Below are 24,570 nucleotides of genomic sequence, written 5' to 3'. Positions count from 1 at the left end.
TGGAGCTCCCGACCAACAGTTTTGATGGAAACAGGAGAGTTGAGGTGCACATTTATTTCTGCAGTGAGTCGGGCAGCTGTGCTGTTATGTTTTTGCACATCCAGACGTCCCTTTCAGTCAGCTTCCTCTTGCGTGCACAGTTACTCCTGTTGGTTGTTGTTGGTCCTTCTCGGTGGTATGCTGACATCACTCTGGTTGTTCATGATAATCACAAAGTCTTGCTGTCCTGGTCACACATGCACCAGCGAAATGCACATCAGCAATTTGTCCTCATCTGAACTCTGATCTGTCAGCCATAATGTTGTGTGCACTGCAATATTTAAAGCAAAGCTGTGCTGTTACTCTGCTAATTAAACCTGCACTGTGTCCTCTTACTGGCAGAATGAAAATCTATGAAGTTTAGCCACCAGATGCTCACATTTAGCCATGAAACCTCCAGTTTCCTCCTTCAGTTTCATTTTCCAACCCCTGTGCATACTCACACACACACACACACACACACACACACACACACACACACACACACACACACACACACACACACACACACTCTTACAGTGGTCAGTGTGTCTTGTTGTCAGTGTTGTGGTTCTGCTGGTCTCGGGGCAGGCTCAGGCTGGAGTGTCTGTCCCACAGTTTGTGCAGTTCTGTGGCTTCGCTCTCGCTGCTGGTGCCGCTGGTTCCGCTGTCTCTGAAACTGGCCAGCGGAGGACGAACCTTCACTCCCTTCACCGTCATGGAGCCCTCGATGGCTTTACGCAGCTACACACACACACATAAGCACAGTTAGCAGACATCAGAGTTACATGTTAATATAGGCCTACCTTTTAATTAGTCTCTTTATGAAACGACGATACTTTAATATTCGATTTTACTTTGTTTACCCTACTTCATCATTAATAATGACTGTATTAATATTTAAATATTCATTCGTTTTCTTTTCGGCTTAGTCCCTTTATTAATCTGGGGTCGCCACAGTGGAATGAACCGCCAACTCATCCAGCATGTGTTTTATGCAGCGGATACCCTTTCAGCTGCAACCCATCACTGGGGAACACCCATACACACTCATTCAGACACATCCACTACGGACAATTTTAGCATACCCAATTTACCTATACCACATGTCTTTGGACTTGTGGGGGAAGCCGAAGCGAACACGGGGAGAACTTGCTAACTCCACACTGAAACGCCAACTGAGCCAAGGCTCAAATCAGCGACTTTCTAGCTGTGAGGTGATTGTGCTACCACTGCCCCACCGTGTCGCCCTAAAAATTCTATTTATTCAGTCATTTTCATTTCGGCTTAGTCCCTTTATTAATCAGGGGTCACCACAGCAGAATGAACCGCCAACTAATCCAGCACATGTTTTACGCAGCGGATGCCCTTTCCACTGCAACCCATCTCTGGGAAAATATTCTATTTGTGTTTTATTTTATAATTCTATAATTCTTTTTTTTAATTTCAACTTAAACCTCATTTTAATTACATCATAAGATTAAATAAATATACACTTTAATTCATTTTCCTTTATTTTATTCTCAGCTTTATTTGTATAATTATTTAAATGAGCTTTTATAATAAATGCTTTTGCTTTAATTCCAACATTAATAACAATCAGAAATATTGTACACAAAATATGCCTGCTTTTCCTCACAGAATGCAAAGGACATATACAAAAAGTATTTTTTATTTATATTTTATTTCACACTTTAAATTATTTCTGAAGGGTCATGTGACTCTAAAGACTGGAGTAACAATGCTGAAAATACAGCTTTACATCACGTATATCTACAGTTGAAGTCAGAATTATTAGCCCCCCTGAATTATTAGAGTACTTGTTTATTTTTTCCTCAATTTCTGTTTAACAGAGAGAAGATTAATTTTAGCACATTTCTAATCATAATAGTTTTAATAACTCATCTCTAATAACTGATTTATTTTATCTTTGTCATGATGACAGTAAATAATATTAGACTAGATATTCTTCAAGACACTTTTACACAGCCTAAAGTAACATTTAAAGGCTTAACTAGGTTAATTAGGTTAACTAGGCAGGTTAGGGTAATTAGGCAAGTTATTGTATAACAATAGTTTGTTCTGTAGATAATAGAGAAAAAATATAGCTTAAAGGGGCTAATAATATTGTCCCTAAAATTGTGTTTAAAAAATTAAAAACTGTCCTAGTCGAGATAAAACAAATAAGACTTTCTCCAGAAGAAAATAATATTATCAGACATACTGTGAAAATTTCCCTGCTCTGGTAAACATCATTTGAAAAATATTTTAAAAAAGAAGAAAAACATTTGAAGGGGGCTAATAATTCTGACTTCAACTGTGTAAATGACACTTGGCAGACAGAAAACGTCTATTTGACATTATACTAAACATTGAGAATAATCCGGTGTTTCTGAAAGGCTCACCTCTCTCAATGAAACCACTCCAATGAGTCTCCCGATGCTGGTGACGTACGCATGATCCAAACCCAGCAGAGAGAAGATGGTGTGAGTCTGTCCAAAACAAAAGGAACAATTATTCTACACTCTGCTTTACAAATTTTGAAATCTTTTAAAATCACAGCAACAAGACAAAAATTCTACAGTTAGTTATTGTTTTGAACCATACAGTTGTGAAGTAAATGAATTAATTTGTTGTGGTGATTCTATAGTCACTATGGTAACACAACAACTGTAGTAATTGATCTGTAGTTGTGATTCTATAGTTGCTATGGTAACACAACAACTAAAATAATTGATCTGTAGTTGTGATTCTATAGTTGCTATGGTAACACAACAACTAAAGTAATTGATCTGTTGTTGTAATTTTACAGTTGCTATTGTAACACAACAACACACGACAGTAATTGACCTGTTCTGTTAATTCTATAGTTGCTATGGTAACACCACAGCCATAGCAATTAATCTGTTGTGGTGATTCTATAGTTGCTATGGTAACACAACAGCCATAGCAATTTATCTGTTGTGGTGATTCAATAGTTGCTATGGTAACACAACAGCCATAGCAATTAATCTGTTGTGGTGATTCTATAGTTGCTATGGTAACACAACAGCCATAGCAATTAATCTGTTGTGGGGATTCTATAGTTGCTATGGTAACACAGCAACTATAGTAATTGATCTGTTGTTGTAATTCTACAGTTGCTATGGTAACATTACAGCTACAGTAATTGATCTGTTGTGGTTGCCATGGAAACACAACAAAAAAACTACAGTAAATGACCTGTTTTGTTAATTCTATAGTCGTCATGGTAACACAACAACTATAGTAATTGATCTGTTGCGGTTGATTCTATAGTTGCTATGGTAACACAACAGCTACAGATACTGATCTGTTGTGGTGATTCTACAGTTGCTATGGTACCACAACAGCTACAGTAATTGATCTGTTGTGGTGATTCTATAGTTGCTATGGTAACACAACAGCTATAGTAACAGAAATGTTGGGATAATTCTGTAGTTACTATGGTATCACAGTTATAATAGTATAAATACATGGCCCAATATAGTATACTATATTGTATTGTAACTATAATGTATAATATATATATATATATATATATATATTTTTTTTTTTTTTTTTTAAACTAAAGTGTACTACACAGTATGACATCAAAAACACACAGTATTTAGCATGCATAACTGTAGTATTTTTTTAATGTGGGATAAACTGCAGGTGTGTGTGTGTGTGCAGTATTGGGTCATTTGTTTATATTCGGATAGCTGGCATATTGCCGTACCAAATATAGAATATCTATTTGTGTGTGAGTGTGATTGTGTATGTTTATGTATAAATGGGGAGTGTGAAAAGGTGGAAGTGTAAGAGAGGATGAATGAAGCACATTAAGTACATTCACAGCTGCCAGCAAGAGAGTGTGTGTTTGTGTGTGTAAGACAGCAGAGAAAGTCTTGTGCTTTCACATCTGTAGTTCGCTTCATTTGGTCCGCACCAAGGGTAGTAAATGATACATTGTTGCATCTTCTGCCGTCTTTAAGTCGTTTTTACACCACACTGATTGCTTTGGTCCGAACCAGTTGAAACGAACCAAAATGCAGTCATCTGACAAAACCCACATCTCTCATTGGCCAGATGTTGTTGAACATATTTCCTAAACTGCTTATTGATTGGTCAGAGTACACGTGCGGGAAAATGCCAGTGAACTCCCGCAGGTAAACAAAACCTTTTACTCTGGAGGGACGACTGCGCTGCTGATTGTTTCCCTGCTTTAGACAAACTATACATTTAGAAAATGAAGCGCGGCCGCGGCTGGAAAACAGTGTTTAATGCATCGCTCGTCACTTCAGGAGGAGACGTGAATTAATTTAGCTAAACTGCGACATGCTCATCTTGCGGAAATATTACCAACGATCCATCAGGTAATGTTTTCCCCTCTCTCTCTCTCTCTCTGTTGGTAAAGCGCTGTCAACAAATATTTTTCCTCCATATCCCATAATGCACAGCGCATCGGCCTACAGCAGCTGAATTAGTCCAAAACGTGCAGTACTTTTTGCGGTTGGACCTGTATTAGTACGAATCATATTCTCACCACAAACGAACCGCTCCAGGGTTCATTTGAAAGCGTACCGAGACCACCTCTTCAAGCAGGTCTCGGTACGCTTATTTGGTCCGCTTTTGGTGCACAGTCGAGTACGATTGCTGCATTCACACCTGCCCAAACGAACCGCACCAAAAGGGGAAACGAACTCTAGTGCGATTCAATCCAACCAAGTAAGGCAGGTGTGAAAGCACCCTTAATAAACACTTCTCTGCTCTCGCCACCAGCAGATTTACAATTGCACATGATGAATCAAGTGTCAGTATGTGTGTGTGTGTGGTCCTTTTATTAAAAATGTCAAAAGAGATTACATTCATACACATCCTAAAATTTTTCTCTCTCTCTCTCACACACACACACACACACACACACACACACACACACACACACACACACACACACTTAAAACAGGCATACACACACACACACACACACACACACTTAAAACAGGCATACACACACACACACACACCTTGTGTAGCGATGTTCGCTCAACCAGCTGGAAGGGGGCGGGGTCAATCTTGCAGCTGTTGAAGTTCACCTGCTCGTCAAGCTGTTGCTCCTCCCACTCCTCAATCTGCACGCACACACAGAGCTGTTACTTACTTGTATTAATCTTACATTACATCTTACATTACCTTGTCAAATACACTGCACTATTAATGTAGTGATTTTATAAAATACAGCAAATACTATAGTTTTTTGACACTATACACTATTAGTAAAGTGTAATATACTATACAGTATTTACAACTCTGTTAACGAATGCACCAGTATACTGTAGTGAGCTGATAAATGGTAATAAATGCTGTAGTATACTTTAGCTTTTACTACAGTAAACTGTGGTGTAATGTAGTTTAACATAATTAATATAATTATAATTAATATGATTAATTTTGTTACCATAGCAACTATATCACATAACAGATTGTTACCATAGCAACTATAGAATCAGCATAACAAATTAATTGGTTACCATAGCAACTATTGAAGCACAATTACAGATTGTTAGCGTAGAAATTATAGAATTACCATAACAGATTAAATGTTACTATAGCAACGGTAGAAGTGCCATGACACACATTAACTGTTACCATAGCAATTATAAAATCACCATAACAGATTGCTAACACAGCAACTACAGACTCACCATAACAGATTGTGTTACCATAGCAACTATAGAATTACCATAACAAATTGTTACCATAGCAACTATAGAGTCACTATAACAAATTATGCTACTGTAGCAACTATAGAATCACCAAAACAGATTGTTACCATAGCAACTATATAATTACCATGACAGATTAGTTGTTGCCACATCAACTATAGAACAATCAAAACAGATAAATTGCATTACCATAGCAACTATAGTCACCATAACAGAGTAATTGTGTTACCATAGCAACCACAGAATCACCATAACCGATTAATTGCATAAAAGATTGTTACTATAGCAACTATAGAATCAGCATAACAGAATAATTGTTACCAAAGCAACTATAGAAGTGCCATAACATATTAACTGTTACCATAGCGACTATAGAATCACCATAACAGATTGTTAACACAGCAACTATATAATCACCATAACATAGCAACTATTACCATAGCAACTATAGAATCACCATACCAGATTAATTGCGTTACCATAGCAACAACAGAATCACCATAACAAATGAACAGTGTTACCATAACGTATTGTTACTATAGCAACTATAGAATCACTATAACAGATTAATTGTTAGCATAGCAACTATCGAACACCATAACGTATTTATTGTTCCCATAGCAACTATAAAATTCCAATAACAAATTAACAGTGTTGGCATAGCAACTACAGAATCACCATAACAGATTAATTCAAGTACTTTAGTTTAGTAATGTTTAAAGCACTGCAGTATTTACTATAGTATTTGAATGACTTTAGTATTTTTTGTGTGCAAATAAGAACTATAAACTGAATACTCATATTTTCCCGGTGTTCATTAATTGATTAACAGAAGTGACGTGGATATCCCAAGTTTTTTTTCTTCATCTCTACACTACTGGTAATAAACAGTGGAATATTTTCCCCCACAAAACATGAGTGAAATATTAATAATGTTCTTCAATTTGTCCCGCTGATCTGATTATTTGAGGTTTTTGATCTGATTGGATTTTAAATGTGGATCAAGCCGAATGGAAGACTTTAATCTGATTACTAACGGATTATGTGTGTGCGTGTCAACATCATTTACGAGAGGTTTTCAATATCCTCACCTCTCCAAGAGTCATGTCATCCTCTGCGTCTGGATCATCCTGAAAACACACACACACATTAAGTTTTCATGTTTTACAAGCTCAAAAAACATTAGTCTGTGTGATTTATGAGCCGTTTTCCTTATAGGTACCAAAAATGTGCTCACAAGACTAAAATTTACTGGTACTGCTATACTTGTGGGGACATTTGGTCCCTACAGCATGATATCAGGAGGTACACACACACACACATACAGATATACACAAAGAAACAAACACACAAACAGGTACTGTAAACACACACTCCTTTACACACTCAGATATACATTCAATCACACTTCTATACAGCCAGATACACACTTGTACACACACAAACAAAGAAACAAACAAACAAACACATTCAGACATACACATAGAAACAAACACACATACAGGTACTGTACACACCCTCACTCCTACACACACTTAGATTTACATTCATTCACACTTCTATACAGACAGATACACTATTGTACAAACACTCAGATATACTCTCATATGCACACATACACTCACTCACTCAGGTACACATACTCAGGCGTACACTCACTCTCATACACAAACACACACACACACACACACACACACACACACACACACACACACACACACACACACACACACACACACACACACACACACACACACACACACACACACACACACACACACACACACACACACACACACACACACACACACACACACACACACACACACACACACACAAAACCTGCCGGAACTACTTTATCTGTGCGTTTATCTGGCATTCAGCAGATGGATGGCTTTAGTGTATATTTACTGTTAGTTCATGACAGCTTAAGCAGCTGTGCATCTTTTTACACACTGAAACAAGCTAAACATTAGTTTCAAGTTGTAAATAAAAGACTTTTGGTGGAAGTTTGACAGTTTCTCTACTTGAAATTTTATCGAAAACCTATTTTGAACCCAAGTAAAGTAAAATGAAAGTGTTATTTGCAGCATATCTTAATCTAAATTGTGAAATTATAAAATTGTCAATTCGACCTGATGGTTGTTCTCAGGGCTACTGGTAGGACCCAGAATAGCAAAGTCTACTAAAGGAGGTCAAACCTTCTCATTTATGGCTCCTAAACTCTGGAATAGCCTTCCTGATAATGTCCGAGGCGTCAGACACACTCTCGCAGTTCAAAACTAGATTAAAGACCTATCCTTTTAGTAAAGTGTATCACATAACGATATGATGCTTGATTGTGCTCCACGCAGGCGAGCAGGCTTGAAAACCACCTGTAGGACACACTCCTCCTGTCTTAATGCACCAGAAATACTGTGTTTGAAAGCAGTACAGGACTTTACAGCCAAAGCTTTACAAGTTCCATTGGACAACACACCAACACTATACCTCTTTGGTACAGAGCTGAACAAGACACTTGATCCTACTTCCATAAAGAGACTTGGCCTCATCTTGTATCTAGCAAAAAAATGCATTTTGCTCAACTTGAACCAGGGGCGTAGCACCAAATTCTGGGCCCTGTACCCTCTCAATGTCAGTGGGCCCCCTACACATTTTTTTTAAATTATTTGAATATAAACATGCACAAATAGTGTTTTAATCTATAATCAAATCAGATTATAATAATGACTGGTTCTTTCATTCACCACCAAATTGATGCATTTGGCCTACTTGTGCTCAAATACCTTTAAACCGTAGGCTACATCGGGTTTGTGTACTGACATTTTGATCCATGATACTGATGCAAGTTTTGATTTAAAAACATTTATTTTTGAACAGGAGAACACGAGACAACTGGACCCTCAGAAACGTTAGCTGGCCTGGCCCATAATTTACTTACAGCAACAAGCAGCCTGGTTGACAAACTAAGCTAAAGATTTAACATTAGCATACATACATTACAGGGCTCGAAATGAACTTTTTTACTTGGTAGCACTGGTGCTCCCAACTTCAAAAAGTTAGGAGCATCCCAAAAAATTGAGGAGCACCCATTTTCTTTTTAGTTATGCGCCGATCTTGATTCTTAATGGCCGATTTTGATTAGCACACGTACATCTCGGAGATGTCTATTTGACGTCTGCATTCACATCTGCAAGACATCTACAAGACGTTTCCTATCAGATGTGAAATAGACTTCTGTTAGACATCTTTAAGATGTTTGCGATTCAGAATGTGTGTAAAACTGACATCATACAGATGTCTGCCAGACGTTTGTATACAGCAGGTGCTTTCCAGATCAAGAGATCTTTAACAGACATCTTGCAGACGTATACAGACACAAAATATCTAATACAATGGCATTTCAACCTTTATACCATTAAAAGGGATAAATCAAATATATAATTTCTTATATTAGTATTACTTATTTGTTTAGATTTTTAAAAGGCACATTAACTTCTTTCACATTTACACATGGATCGATAAAAAAAGTTTATAAGAAATATTACGGTTTCCCTAGTAATGACTGTTATTAATATATTTTGAAATAAATAATGACATCAATTGGAGGGGCCAATTAATTCGAAGTAGGCTACAAAAAAAATAATAATAATAAAAAATTGGTGGGATTTCTATGGGCCCTCTCCCTAGAAGGGGCCCTGGGTATTCAGGTCCAATTTTCCCCCCACTACGACGCCCATGACTGGAACCAACAAAGACCTCCCACATTTGAACTGTTCATACAACTCTTGAATGAAACAATGCTCTTGGAACAATATACATACTACTTAAAAAACAAAGAGGACGCCTTTCAAAATATATGGATGCCTCTAATGATCCTCTGACTCTATGAACACATCTGATGTATTTTCATGATATTTGTGACCTTAATCACAGCATAACTTTGTATATTATGATTTTTGTATTTTGTTTGTGTGTTTCTTTATTTATTACTATTTAATCCATTACTATTAATTACTATTTAATCCATAATCCTGGACCAGGCCGTATCCTGAGCTGATGTCGTGGTCATAGAGGAACGTAGAGAGACCCCAGTGTGTGTGCATGTGTATTGCTGCATGTGTATGTATGTATGTATGTATGTGTGTGTGTATGTGTCTGTCGATGTGTGTGCGTATGTGTGTTTATGTGTATGTTTGTGTGTGTACATGTGTCTGTGTGTGCGCATGCACGTGTGCATGTACAATTATCTGTGTGTGTGCATGTGTGTATTCATGTGTGTGTTTGTCCATGTATGTTTGTGTGTCTGTGTTTTTCCCTGTGTGTATTTGGTTGTGTATGTGTGTGTGTTTGAGAGTGTATGTCTGTGTGTTTGTGTCGGTTTGTATGTGTGTGTGTGTGTGTGTGTATGTGCGCACATGTCTGTGTGTTCAAAATATATGGATGCCTCTAATGATCCTCTGACTCTATGAACACATCTGATGTATTTTCATGATATGTGTGACTTTAATCACAGCATAACTTTGTATATTATGATTTTTGTATTTTGTTTGTGTTTATTTATTTATTACTATTTAATCCATTACTATTAATTACTATTTAATCCAAAATCCTGGACCAGGCCGTATCCTGAGCTGACGTCATGGTCAAAGAGGAACGTAGAGCGCGAGAGACCCCAGTGTGTGTGCATGTGTATTGCTGCATGTGTACGTATGTATGTGTGTGTGTATGTGTGTCGATGTGTGTGCGTATGTGTGTTTATGTGTATGTTTGTGTGTGTACATGTGTCTGTGTGCACATGCACGTGTGCATGTACAATTATCTGTGTGTGTGCATGTGTGTATTCGTCCATGTATGTTTGTGTGTCTGTGCTTTTCCCTGTGTGTATTTGGTTGTGTATGTGTGAGTGAGTGTGTATTGGTGCATGTGTGTGTGTGTGTGTTTGTGTCGGTTTGTTTGTATGTGTGTGTGTGTGTGCATATGTCTGTGTATTCAAAATATATGGATGCCTCTAATGATCCCCTGACTCTATGAACACATCTGATGTATTTTCATGATATGTGTGACCTTAATCACAGCATAACTTTGTATATCATGATTTTTGTATTTTGTTTGTGTGTTTCTTTATTTATTACTATTAAATCCATTACTATTAATTACTATTTAATCCATAATCCGGGACCAGGCCGTATCCTGAGCTGACGTCCTGGTCATAGAGGAACGTAGAGCGCGAGAGACCCCAGTGTGTGTGCATGTGTATTGCTGCATGTGTATGTATGTGTGTGTGTGTATGTGTGCATGTTTATTTGTGTTTGTGTGTGTCTGTCGATGTGTGTGCATATGTGTGTTTATGTGTATGTTTGTGTGTCTGTGTTTTTCCCTGTGTGTATTTGGTTGTGTATGTGTGAGTGAGTGTGTATTGGTGCATGTCTGTGTGTTTGTGTCGGTTTGTATGTGTGTGTGTGTGTGTGTGTGTGTGTGCATATGTATGTGTGTTCAAAAAATATGAACACATCTGATGTATTTTCATGATATGTGTGACCTTAATCACAGCATAACTTTGTATATTATGATTTTTGCATTTTGTTTGTGTGTTTATTTATTTATTACTATTTTTTATTGATCTAATTAATGATTTTTTTCACTCTTTTACTTTTGCTGCTATAATTGTCCACTGATGCCCTTGCCTTTGTCCTTTTTTGTTTATGTTTGTATGTTCATTAAAACCTATAAACAAAAAAGTAATACTGTGTTTGTTTATATAACTACTATTTTTATTTATAGCACTCCATTTTTGCATCTTGTTTATAGACACTATGAACAGTAGCTACGCTAATTATTCTCTTTATTCTCCCTTTCCACCTGGGGTTACTCATCCTGAGGCCACTAGAGATTATGCAGCGCCTCTGATGCGATCCAAGACCTGTGAAGAAATGATGCCAAGGTATCCATAATCCTGGACCAGGCCGTACCCTGAGCTGACGTCGTGGTCATAGAGGAACGTAGAGAGACCCCAGTGTGTGTGCATGTGTATTGCTGCATGTGTATGTATGTATGTATGTATGTGTGTGTGTATGTGTCTGTCGATGTGTGTGCGTATGTGTGTTTATGTGTATGTTTGTGTGTGTACATGTGTCTGTGTGTGCGCATGCACGTGTGCATGTACAATTATCTGTGTGTGTGCATGTGTGTATTCATGTGTGTGTTTGTCCATGTATGTTTGTGTGTCTGTGTTTTTCCCTGTGTGTATTTGGTTGTGTATGTGTGTGTGTTTGAGAGTGTATGTCTGTGTGTTTGTGTCGGTTTGTATGTGTGTGTGTGTGTGTGTGTATGTGCGCACATGTCTGTGTGTTCAAAATATATGGATGCCTCTAATGATCCTCTGACTCTATGAACACATCTGATGTATTTTCATGATATGTGTGACTTTAATCACAGCATAACTTTGTATATTATGATTTTTGTATTTTGTTTGTGTTTATTTATTTATTACTATTTAATCCATTACTATTAATTACTATTTAATCCAAAATCCTGGACCAGGCCGTATCCTGAGCTGACGTCATGGTCAAAGAGGAACGTAGAGCGCGAGAGACCCCAGTGTGTGTGCATGTGTATTGCTGCATGTGTACGTATGTATGTGTGTGTGTATGTGTGTCGATGTGTGTGCGTATGTGTGTTTATGTGTATGTTTGTGTGTGTACATGTGTCTGTGTGCACATGCACGTGTGCATGTACAATTATCTGTGTGTGTGCATGTGTGTATTCGTCCATGTATGTTTGTGTGTCTGTGCTTTTCCCTGTGTGTATTTGGTTGTGTATGTGTGAGTGAGTGTGTATTGGTGCATGTGTGTGTGTGTGTGTTTGTGTCGGTTTGTTTGTATGTGTGTGTGTGTGTGCATATGTCTGTGTATTCAAAATATATGGATGCCTCTAATGATCCCCTGACTCTATGAACACATCTGATGTATTTTCATGATATGTGTGACCTTAATCACAGCATAACTTTGTATATCATGATTTTTGTATTTTGTTTGTGTGTTTCTTTATTTATTACTATTAAATCCATTACTATTAATTACTATTTAATCCATAATCCGGGACCAGGCCGTATCCTGAGCTGACGTCCTGGTCATAGAGGAACGTAGAGCGCGAGAGACCCCAGTGTGTGTGCATGTGTATTGCTGCATGTGTATGTATGTGTGTGTGTGTATGTGTGCATGTTTATTTGTGTTTGTGTGTGTCTGTCGATGTGTGTGCATATGTGTGTTTATGTGTATGTTTGTGTGTCTGTGTTTTTCCCTGTGTGTATTTGGTTGTGTATGTGTGAGTGAGTGTGTATTGGTGCATGTCTGTGTGTTTGTGTCGGTTTGTATGTGTGTGTGTGTGTGTGTGTGTGTGTGCATATGTATGTGTGTTCAAAAAATATGAACACATCTGATGTATTTTCATGATACGTGTGACCTTAATCACAGCATAACTTTGTATATTATGATTTTTGCATTTTGTTTGTGTGTTTATTTATTTATTACTATTTTTTATTGATCTAATTAATGATTTTTTTCACTCTTTTACTTTTGCTGCTATAATTGTCCACTGATGCCCTTGCCTTTGTCCTTTTTTGTTTATGTTGTATGTTCATTAAAACCTATAAACAAAAAAGAAATACTGTGTTTGTTTATATAACTACTATTTTTATTTATAGCACTCCATTTTTGCATCTTGTTTACATACACTATGAACAGTAGCTACGCTAATTATTCTCTTTATTCTCCCTTTCCACCTGGGGTTACTCATCCTGAGGCCACTAGAGATTATGCAGCGCCTCTGATGCGATCCAAGACCTGTGAAGAAATGATGCCAAGGTATCCATAATCTTGGACCAGGCCGTATCCTGAGCTGACGTCGTGGTCATAGAGGAACGTAGAGCGCGAGACTGATTCCTGAGAGACCCCAGTGATAGACGAGTCTCTGCATTGATCCTGTGGGCCCGCCGGTGGCCTACTCACACCTGCAGTTCTCCACGATGGACTTCCAGCATTCACCTGCCTATAGCGCCTAGACTGCCACTCTGCACATTAAGTTTGGCCAGAGTAGAAATGGTCGTGCCCAACTGAGCCTGGTTTCTCTCGAGGTGTTTTTTCCTTCACTTTGGTCAATTGGTAAAGTTTGTTCCTCATCGCTGTCACCACTGGCTTGCTTGAATTGGGACTTGCACCAATGGATTTGCTCTTCAGTGTTTGGATTCTCAGCAGTGAATATTAAAATGAACTGAACTAAAAACTGGACTGACACTGCTTTAATTCAATATAATCTTCCATGTGAAGCTGCTTTGACACAATCTACACTGTAAAAGCGCTATAGAAGCAAACATAAATTGAAAAGGTGAATTGTTTTGTGCAGAATAGTGCAGTGCAGTGCTATTGTAAAGTGTTTTGCCAGTGAAGCACAAACAGACGTCTGATCAATAGCTGGAGGAGCTGCTCTGATGCTCCACAACACAGCTTCAGCAGCTCTCAGAGACTAAATATAAGACATTACATCATCCTGCAGCTCTGCACCTCACACACTCAACAACTCTATCACACACACACACACACACACACACACACACACACACACACACACACACACACACACACACACACACACACACACACACACACACACACACACACATATTCATACTGATACAAGTCGATCGCACATTTATACATACACTCACTGGCCATTTTATTAGGTTCACCGTATTAGTACTGGGTTGGCTTTTGCCTTCAGATCTGCCTTAATCCCTCATGGCAGAGATTCAACAAGGTGCTGGAAATATTCCTCCGAGATTTTGCTCCATATTGACATGATCACATCACACAGTTGCTGCAGATTTGTCGGCTGCACATCCATGATGCCAATCTCCCGTTCCACCAAATCCCAAAGGTGCTCTATTGGATTGAGCTCTGGTGACTGTGGAGGCCATTTGAGTACAGTGAACTCATTGTCATGTTCAAGAAAGCAGTCTGAGATGATTCATGCTTTATGACATGGTGCGTTATCCTGCTGGAAGCAGCCATCAGAAGATGGAGACACTGCGGTCATAAAGGGATGGACATTTAGGCTGTGGCGTTGACACGATGCTCAGTTGGTACTAATGGACCCAAAGTGTGCCAAGAAAATCTCCCCCACACCATTACACCACCACCACCAGGCAGTATGGATCCATGCTTTCATGTTGTTGATGTCAAATTCTGAGCCGAGCTTCTGAATGTGTCAGCAGAAATGGAGACTCATCAGAGCAGGCAACGTTTCTCCAATCTTCTATTGTCCAGTTTTGGTGAGTCTGTGTGAATTGTAGCCTCAGTTTCCTGTTCTTAGCTGACAGGAGCGGCACCCGGTGTGCTCTTCTGCTGCTGTAGCTCATCCGCCTCAAGGTTGGACGTGTTGTGTGTTCAGAGATGCTCTTCTGCAGACCTCGGTTGCAACGAGTGCTTATTTGAGTTACTGTTGCCTTTCTATCAGCTGGAACCAGTCTGGCCATTCTCCTCTGACCTCTGGCATCAACAAGGCATTTGCTCCCACAGAACTGCTGCTCACTGGATATTTCCTCTTTGTCGGAGCATTCTCTGTAAACCCTAGAGATGGTTGTGCGTGAAAATCCCAGTAGATCAGCAGTTTCTGAAATACTCAGAGCAGCCCATCTGGCACCAACAACCATGCCACGTTGAAAGTCACTTAAATCCCCTTTCTTCCCCATTCTGATGCTCACTTTGACCTGCAGCAGATCGTCTTGACCATGTCTACATGCCTAAATGCATAGAGTTGCTGCCATGTGATTGGCTGATTAGAAATATGCGTTAACAAGCAGTTGGACAGGTGTACCTAATAAAGTGGCCGGTGAGTGTATTTATGTACACTCTATCACTCAAACACATACGTACTGGCACACATACACACTAGCTCGCATGTTTTCCATGAGTGTACACTCTCTATCATTTATACACATGCACTACGACAAACACACACACGAATGCAGACAGACACGCACGCACTAACACACACACACACACACACACACACACACACACACACACACACACACACACACACACACACACACACACACACATATATATGTTAGTTCATTATCAAAGGTACAAGTTCATAGTTAGTTCATTATTCAGCTTTTCATTGTAATATTGTATTAGTAAGTTCTGAAATGAATATTAAAAGATGATTTTGTTTTAGTCGTTCATGTTAAGTAATCCAGTTGACAGTTCATTATCAATAAAAATCATTTTATTAAAACATTACTTAAAAATAAATTAATAAAACATTTAATAATTATTTATTAATTTATTAATAATAAATTTATTAATTTATTAATCAAAATATAAAATAATAAAAATAAATATTAATAATATAATATACATTTAACTGCTATTAAACTTTTTATTTTTACAAAATAGCTTTAAAATTAAAAAGTGTTTGCAAAAATATTGACTTTCCCTGCATAAAATGAAGGTCAGATGAGTTTATAACACAAAGATGAGTGAATGGTGACAGGATGATCATTCTTAGCTCGGCTGTTTGTTGAGATGTAAAATCAGCTTCTAGTTTTACATGATCTCTGTGGCCCCGCCCACTTTACATGCAGCCTTCGCTGATTGGTCAATTCTGAAGTCATGCTGATGATTGACAGCTACACATGCTGGGTGGCCTCACTCGTGCGCCGCTCTGACCTCTGAACATCTGTGTATGTGTGTGTATGTCTGTGTGTATTTATTTGTATTTGTGTGTCTGTGCGTGTCTGTCTGAGTGTGTTTGTATGTGTGTGTTTATGTGAATGTTTGTGCATGTGTGTGCACATTTTTCTGTGTGTATTTGTGTGTGTATTTGTGTGTGTGTGTGTGTGTGTGTGTGTGTGTGTGTGTGTGCACATGTGTATATTTATGTGTGTGTTTAATGTGTGTGTGTGTGTGTGTGTATTTTTGTGTTTGTATGTGAATGTTTGTGCATGTGTGTGTGCACACATGTGTGTATCTGTGTTTATGTCTGTGCGTTTGTCCATGTGTATTTGTGTGTGTGCGCATGTGTATATTTATGTGTGTGTGTTTGTATGCGTTTATGTGTGAGTGTGTGGGTATTTTTGCGTTTGTGAACATGTGTGTTTGCGTGTGTGTATTAATGTGTGAGTATTTTTGTGTGCACACATTTTTGTGTCTGTTAGTGTGCGCACGCATATGTGTATCTGTGTGTTTATGTTTGTGTGAGCATGTGTGTATTTATGTGTGTGTGATCGTATGTATGTGTCAGTGTGTGTGAGTATTTTTGCGCATGTATGTTTGTGTGTATTTGTTTGTGTATGTGTGTGTGCATGTGTATTGCTGCATGTGTATGCATGTATGTGTGTGTATGTGTGCATGTTTATTTGTGTTTGTGTGCGTCAGTCGGTGTGTGTGCGTATGTGTGTTTATGTGTATGTTTGTGTGCGTACATGTGTCTGTGTGCGCATGCACGTGTGCATGTACAATTATCTGTGTGTGTGCATGTGTGTATTCATGTGTGTGTTTGTCCATGTATGTTTGTGTGTCTGTGTTTTTCCCTGTGTGTATTTGGTTGTGTATGTGTGAGTGAGTGTGCATTGGTGCATGTGTGTGTGTGTGTTTGTTTGAGGGTGTATGTCTGTGTCGGTTTGTTTGTATGTGTGTGTGTTTGTGATTATGTCTGTGTGTGTGTGCATTTGTTTGTGCATGTATGTGTTCAAGTGTGCGCATACTTATGTGTTTGTTGGTGTGTGCATTCATGCTTGTGTGTGTGTTCAGAGGTCATAACACACACTCAGAGGTAAACATGAGGATGGATGATGGCGATCCTCTTACCAACAGTGAGATCCGCACGCGTTTGCTCTGTCTGAGCTCCACGTTATTACTCTTACATGAGGGAAGAGCAGGAACACACACACACACACATCACACACACTTCACAACAGACCTCAATATTACAGAAACACGTGAAGAAAACAGCACATCTCTCACCTCCTCCATCACGTCTGTCTGAGGACGAGCGCACAGCAGATTCTTCAGACCCATGCTGGAGTCATGAGGACCTGACACACACACACACACACACACACACACACACACACACACACACACACAAATTATTTTAATAATTTAGCCGCTAGTTTTATTGGTTATGACAATCATCCATTCATTTATTTTATTTTTGGCTTAGTCCCTTTATTAATCTGGGGTCACCACAGCGGAATGAACCGCCAACTTATTCAGCAAGTTTCACACAGCGGATGCCCTTTCAGCTGCAACCCAGTACTGGGAAACACCCATACACTCTCATTCACACACATACACCACAGCCAATTTAGTTCATCAGCTCCCCTATAGCGCATGTGTTTGGACTGTGGGGGAAACAGGAGCAACCGGAGAAAACCCACACCAACACAGGGAGAACATGCAAACTCCACACAGAAATGACAACTGACCCAGCCGGGACTCGAACCAGCGTGCTCCTTGCTGTAAGGGCCACAGTGCTGACCACTGCACCACCATGACGCCAGAAATCAGAAATAGTATATTTTGAAGCTTTATTTATTTGTTTATTTCGCTTCTTCATTACTTTTTGATTGTGTAAATAGGTTTAATTTCAGTTTACTTTTATCACGTTAAAAATAAAACACAATTATAATAACCTGAATGTAATAATTAGTTTTTTACAAATAATTTTTTGATTATTTTTACTTTATGATGGAATGAAATACAATATTATCTTAGTAGGGGAGTTAATTAAACTTAATAATTGTTTTTTACTTGTAGATTAATCCTAAATCGCCACTCGCTTCATTCAAATCACATGTATGAGAGCATTTAGGCTTTCCTGTGAAATATAATGATGACGGAAGAAGTTGTGGTGAGTTATTGAGGATGTGCTGGGTTTTTAAAGTCATTAAAGGTGGTTTCTGTCGCTACTTGTTTAGCCTGCATTAATGCATTCAGTGTAAGCTGCACGATTATTCATTAAAAGATCAGGATCTCAACACCCACGCAACATCAATAGTAAATGGTGGTGATTTGCAGCAGCTAGACTACTCTCTGGCACCCGCAAGTATAAGTCGGTAGCTCCAATTTTAGCTGCACTTCACCGGTTACCCATTAAATACAGAATTTATTTTAAAGTTTTATTATTCGTCTACAAAGCCGTCAATAATCTTGCTCCTCAGTACCTTACTGACTTGCTTTGTCCATATAACCCCTCTCGATCATTAAGATCTTACGATCTCAACTTACTCACCGTGCCCAGAACACGCCTTAAGAAACGAGGTGATCGAGCGGTTGCTGTTGCTGGTCCTAAACTCTGGAACCGTCTACCGATTCACATTAGACTTTCCCCCTCCATCTCTGTGTTTAAGTCTGTTTTAAAGACCTATCTATTTTCTCTCGCTTTTAAAGGGCACCTAGGTTACCCCTTTTTTCAGATTGAATATTAAGTCTTTTGCGTCTCTAGAATGTCAATACAGGTATATGCCTGCTAATACAATGGGTCAGTTTCTGAGACCCCCCTGATTCAAAGGCCTTCAAGTTCAGGGCTTAAACCCAAAAGACGACGATATGATGATCAGTATTTGAGTTTAGGATTTACGTGGACAGGACCAGCTGATGAACCACGACCTTTATGTGTGGTTTGTCAAGATATTTTGGCTAAAGACAGCATGAGACTCTCTAAACTTCGACTGTTTTGACTGGGATGGACAGTTCTTGGATCTGTTCTATTCATATTGAACCATCATCCTAGTTTTAAAAATGCTATATTAAAATACTTGTTATTACTCTGTAAATAATTGCTTTAATAAAATAATAAAGAGTTAACAGTCTGACATCTGTCTGTATCTTTATATATACATATATATATATATATATATATATATATATATATATATATATATATATATATATATATATATGTGTGTGTGTGTGTGTGTGTGTGTGCGTGTTTGGGAGGAGGGGGGCGCCAATGGATAAGTTGTGTCAAAAGGGAGGCCCACTGTCTTAGACTTTGAAAACCCCTGCACTAGAGAAATAAAGATGAATTGACCTGAATTTAATAATAAACCATAATGTGAGCCAAACCGTGAGATTCGTGATCCGTTACACCATATATATGCTAATTATATAATGCCATTGTAATTTTACTAGTTTGATACAGTGAACAATTTTATTTCTCTTTAAGGTAACTTTTTCATGTCATATTTGAGCTTTAAAAAATAGTTTAATATAAGTTACTTAGGTGGCATGGTGGCTCAGTGGTTAGCACTGTTGCCTTACATCAAGAAGGTTGCTGGTTCGAGTTCTGGCTGGGTCAGTTGGTGTGACGCCTGCTGTGCTGGTGCTTGTCTGCCATGTATGTCTGTCTGTTTGTTTTGCTCCCTTTACAGATGCGCTGCAGCATTGCGGGCATAATCAGATGGAGGGGGAACAGCTGAGTTGAAGTGTGCGCTCTTTTATCAGTTTCTGGCTCCTGTTTGAGTGGTGTGATTTTCTGACGCTAAGGGGCAGACGGAGACCACCGGGGTGCGAGTTGGCGAAGCATTTTGCTGTGGACCTAAAATATACTTTTGACTCTTTGCATCCCCTCCTTTTTTCCTTGTTTCGCCTCGAGGGCATAACAGTTTTGGAGTTTGCATGTTCTCCCCGTGTTGGTGTGGGTGTCCTCCAGGTGCTCCGGTTTCCCCTACAGTCCAAACACATGTGGTATAGGTGAAATGATGAACTAAATTGGCCGTAGTGAGAGTGTGTGTGTGTGTAAATGAGATTGTATGGGTGTTTCCCAGTACTGGGCTGCAGCTTAAAGGGCATCCGCTGAGTAAAACATATGCTGGAATAGTTGGTGGTTCATTCCGCTGTGGTGACCCCTGATGAATAAAGGAACCACACCAAAGAAAATTGAATAAATGAATAAGTTACTTAAACGTATTAAGTTAAACTAAATAAAGCTGTGATATATTTCCTTGTGATATCACAATTTTTATACATTTCTGTTTAGTTAATAATTATTTAATTTTAAAATAAATCAAATTATGTTGATATATAGGGCATCCGCTGTGTAAAACATGCTGGATAAGTTGTCGGTTCATTCCACGGTGGCGACCCCTGATTAATAAAGGGACTAAGCCAAAAAGAAAATAAATGAATTAATCAATCATTCAATCAAATTATTTTTACAATTATTATTATTATTATTTTAAGCTTTTTTAACAATAATAAATCATTTAAGGGAAAAAAAACGGAATATGGATAGAATGGATATGCTGTAAGAATGGATATGGAAAGAATGGATATGCTGTAATATAATCGAAACACTTCAAGAATATTTAATTTTTGCTTTAATTACTAAAACATTAAAAGTGAACAATTAATGAAGTGCATTATAATAAAAATACAATTACAAATAATAAAAAATCTCTATATATTTTAATATTTGTTTAGTATTTATATGCACTGATGATGTCATTAAAGTCAACTGAAGTCAGTATTTTGTAAAGCTGCTTTCAACTGATGTAAGTAAAGCGAAATAAAGATGAACTGTATGAGTGATATTACTGGTTGGGATCTCGATGTTTTTCTCAGCAACAGATGTCCTCTTCAGCGCAGGTTTCAGAGGTTTGGGAGAGATCGGGCGAACTGGAACGAACGTAGACTCTTCTGTGGAGATCTAGAACATATAAACACACAATTAAAATCGGGGCTCAAAACTGACACATACACTCACCGGCCACTTTATTAGGTACACTTATCGTTAATGCAAGTTTCAAATCAGCCAATCACATGACAGCAACTCAATGCATTTAGGCATGTAGACATGGTCAAGACAATCTGCTGCAGTCCAAACTGAGCATCAGAATGGAGAAGAAAGGGGATTTAAGTGACTTTGAACGTGGCATGATTGTTGGTGCCAGACGGGCTGGTCTGAGTATTTCAGAAACTGCTGATCTACTGGGATTTTCACACACAACCACCTGCTGCCACATTCGGATGGTTCCAGTTAGAATTTGGCGTCAACACTATGAAAGCATGGATCCATCGTGCCTTGTAACACCAGTTTAGGCTGGTGGTGGTGGTGTAATCGTGTGGGGGAGATTTTCTTGACACACTTTGGCTCCATTAGTACCAACTGAGCATCGTGTCAACCCCACAGCCTACCTGAGTATTGTTGCTGACCATGTCCATCCCTTTAAGACCACAGTGTACTTCCAGCAGGATAACGCACCATGTCGTAAAGCGTGAATCATCTCAGACTGTCTTCTTGAACATGACATTGAGTTCACTGTACTCAAATGGCCTCCACAGTCACCAGATCTCAATCCAATAGAGCACCTTTGGGATGTGGTGGAACGGGAGATTGGCATCATGGATGTGCAGCCGACAAATCTGCAGCAACTGTGTGATGCTATCATGTCAATATGGAGCAAAATCTCTGAGGAATATTTCCAGTACCTTGTTAAATCTCTGCCATGAAGGATCAAGGCAGTTCTGAAGGCAAAATGGGGTCCAACTCGGTACCAGTAAGGTGTACCTAATAAAGTGGCCGGTGAGTGTATAACAAAACGCAAACAAACGCTCAACCTCTGACCTGGAAGCGAACCTCCTGGTTGACTTTCTGACTGCTGTCATCACTGCTGGGTGAACTGGCCACCGACATACGCTTCCTCTCTGTTTCCGCCCGCTCACGCATCACTTCCTGTCGCCGCACCCGGCTCACCTGCTGAACCAGGAGAGCCTGCAACTGAGCGCGCTCAATAGAGCCCAGCAGAATCATCGAATCTGAGAGCAAACACACACACAAACACACATTTAGAACCAGCAACGGTTATAAAATGTTCAAATTTAGGATGTTACAGTGTTACAAAAGTTACAAGGTTACACATTTAGAATGTAAAGCAGGTCCGGATGCGTCGCTCAGTACAGTGACATGGCACAGTTGGAAGTATCGCACACCAGACGCGCACATTCACATGTTATTTAAAATGAAACTATTCAGATGGTAATCTGTGGCACGGCAGAAATATAAACAGTGTCCTGAGTCATGGCTGGGACCCGCAGACAGCCACAGACTTGCGGCGCCGGTGTGTGTACCCTGATAAAAATCTATATTTAAAATTCTAAAATGCATGGCGCTGCATGGCGCGTCGGCGAGCGGCGCTTCCGGTGTGCGACCCACTTTAGGGTTACAAACTGCACTTTGCGTTATTACAATTGTTACAATTAGTTTAGAATACTAGAGTTACAAATAATACAAATTTAGAATGCTACAGTGCAGACATTAGAATTTTACAGTGCTAGAAATGTTCCAAATTTAGAATGCCAGTTTTACAAATCTCAGAAACTTAGAATTTTACAATGTTTCCAAATGTTAGTTTTACAAATTTGGAATGTTATAATGTTCCAAATGTTACAACTTTAGAATGTCAGTGTTATAAATGATACACATTTGGAATGCTACAGTGTTCCAAATGTTACAACTTTAGAATGGTGCAGTGTTAGAATTATACAGTGTTACAAATGTTACAGTGTTACAAAATTGGAATGCTACAATGTTACAAATGATACACATTTAGAGTGTAACATGTTAGTGTTGTAAATGTTAATGTTACAGTGTTTAGAATGTTAGCGTTAAATATATTTTAAATATTTAGAATGCTACAGTGCTACAAATTTAGCAAAATTTGAATCTTAGCGCGATCTAGGCACATAGTCTAAAGCGCATTGTGCAAAAGCATTAAGGGCGTGTCTGAATCCACTTTTGCTTTTATAAGGATGGAAAAATCTGCCCGGCGCATGGTCTAACAGGGTTGTGCTTATTCTCTTAATGAGTTCTGGGTGTGTTTTGAGCATAACCTGCATTAAACCAATCAGAGTCTCATCTCTCATTCCCTTTAAGAGTCAGTTGCGTCACGCCATGGTGCATTTTCTATTTACATGGCAACTTTGTAAGTGTAAAAACTGAACGCTTAACTATTGAAAAAACAGTTAAACAGAGAATCTGCAGCGCGAGGATAAAGAACGAGCCTCCTCCATTCAGCCTCTTTACTTTCTCTTTACTTTACCTCTTTACTCCTTTAATTTGGTGGAGTAAGGAAATGGTGGACACTCACTCCATTGAAGACATCCATTAGCCTACATATTTAATTTAGTTTGTTAAGCACAAAGATTTGCTTTAAAACTATTTTTAAATTCAGTTCTAACCTCCAGCAAAGTGTGGTCAAAAAACTGAGCTATATCTAGCTCCAACAATGCGCCTTAACACACCTCCACAAAGTGGCGCAAATGGATTTGCTATTTAAGCAACATGGCACCAAACATGAAAATTACTGTTGCACTGGAAAGTAGCGAACAATAACAATAAAAAAAAATCGCGCTATACATGCCTCACGCCTAAATCTGAAAATGTGTTAGTCATGAATATTAATAAAAACAAAAACAATGATAATTATGAAATGTACGACGACAAAAAGAATGCATAAAACAAATGCAAAGTAGTAATGCATAATATAATATTACTAATAAAATACATAGTAATAAAAGTGCATCACTAATATTTAAAAATAATATTATTAAAATGCATAATAATAATGATAACGCATTATACAATCATATTACTGATAAAATATAACGGAAAAGGTGAGTAATAATAGTAAATAATAATAATATTACTAATAATAGTGCATAATAGAATAATATTTAATAAAGGAAATGATTTATTAATGATGATAATAAAAGTGTATTTGTAGTTTATTATATTTTAGAGTGTGTTTGTACCTGCA

The 24,570-nt window shown here is 38.4% G+C and overlaps 1 protein-coding gene across 7 annotated transcripts in view; it reads right to left on the bottom strand.

The window, feature by feature from the left end:
• clcn2b (chloride channel, voltage-sensitive 2b) overlaps positions 1-24,570 on the bottom strand; it is a 107,391-nt gene that overhangs the window by 5,083 nt on the left and 77,738 nt on the right. For 3 of the 7 annotated variants that reach the window (XM_009304042.5, XM_073922661.1, XM_073922662.1), the window contains 9 exons: positions 24,566-24,570; positions 22,380-22,570; positions 21,350-21,461; positions 17,774-17,844; positions 17,618-17,668; positions 6,836-6,874; positions 5,046-5,150; positions 2,424-2,510; positions 557-762 (listed from right to left, as the gene is read on the bottom strand). The exon at positions 24,566-24,570 is cut by the window's right edge and continues 129 nt beyond it. In XM_009304042.5, coding sequence (XP_009302317.2) covers positions 562-762; positions 2,424-2,510; positions 5,046-5,150; positions 6,836-6,874; positions 17,618-17,668; positions 17,774-17,844; positions 21,350-21,461; positions 22,380-22,570; positions 24,566-24,570 — 862 coding nt within the window. In that variant the 3' untranslated portion in view covers positions 557-561. 7 annotated transcript variants of the gene reach the window in all.

Source organism: Danio rerio, chromosome 15 (assembly GCF_049306965.1).
Source record: "Danio rerio strain Tuebingen ecotype United States chromosome 15, GRCz12tu, whole genome shotgun sequence".
NCBI lineage: Eukaryota > Metazoa > Chordata > Actinopteri > Cypriniformes > Danionidae > Danio > Danio rerio.
This window is presented reverse-complemented; position numbering and strand designations above follow the sequence as displayed.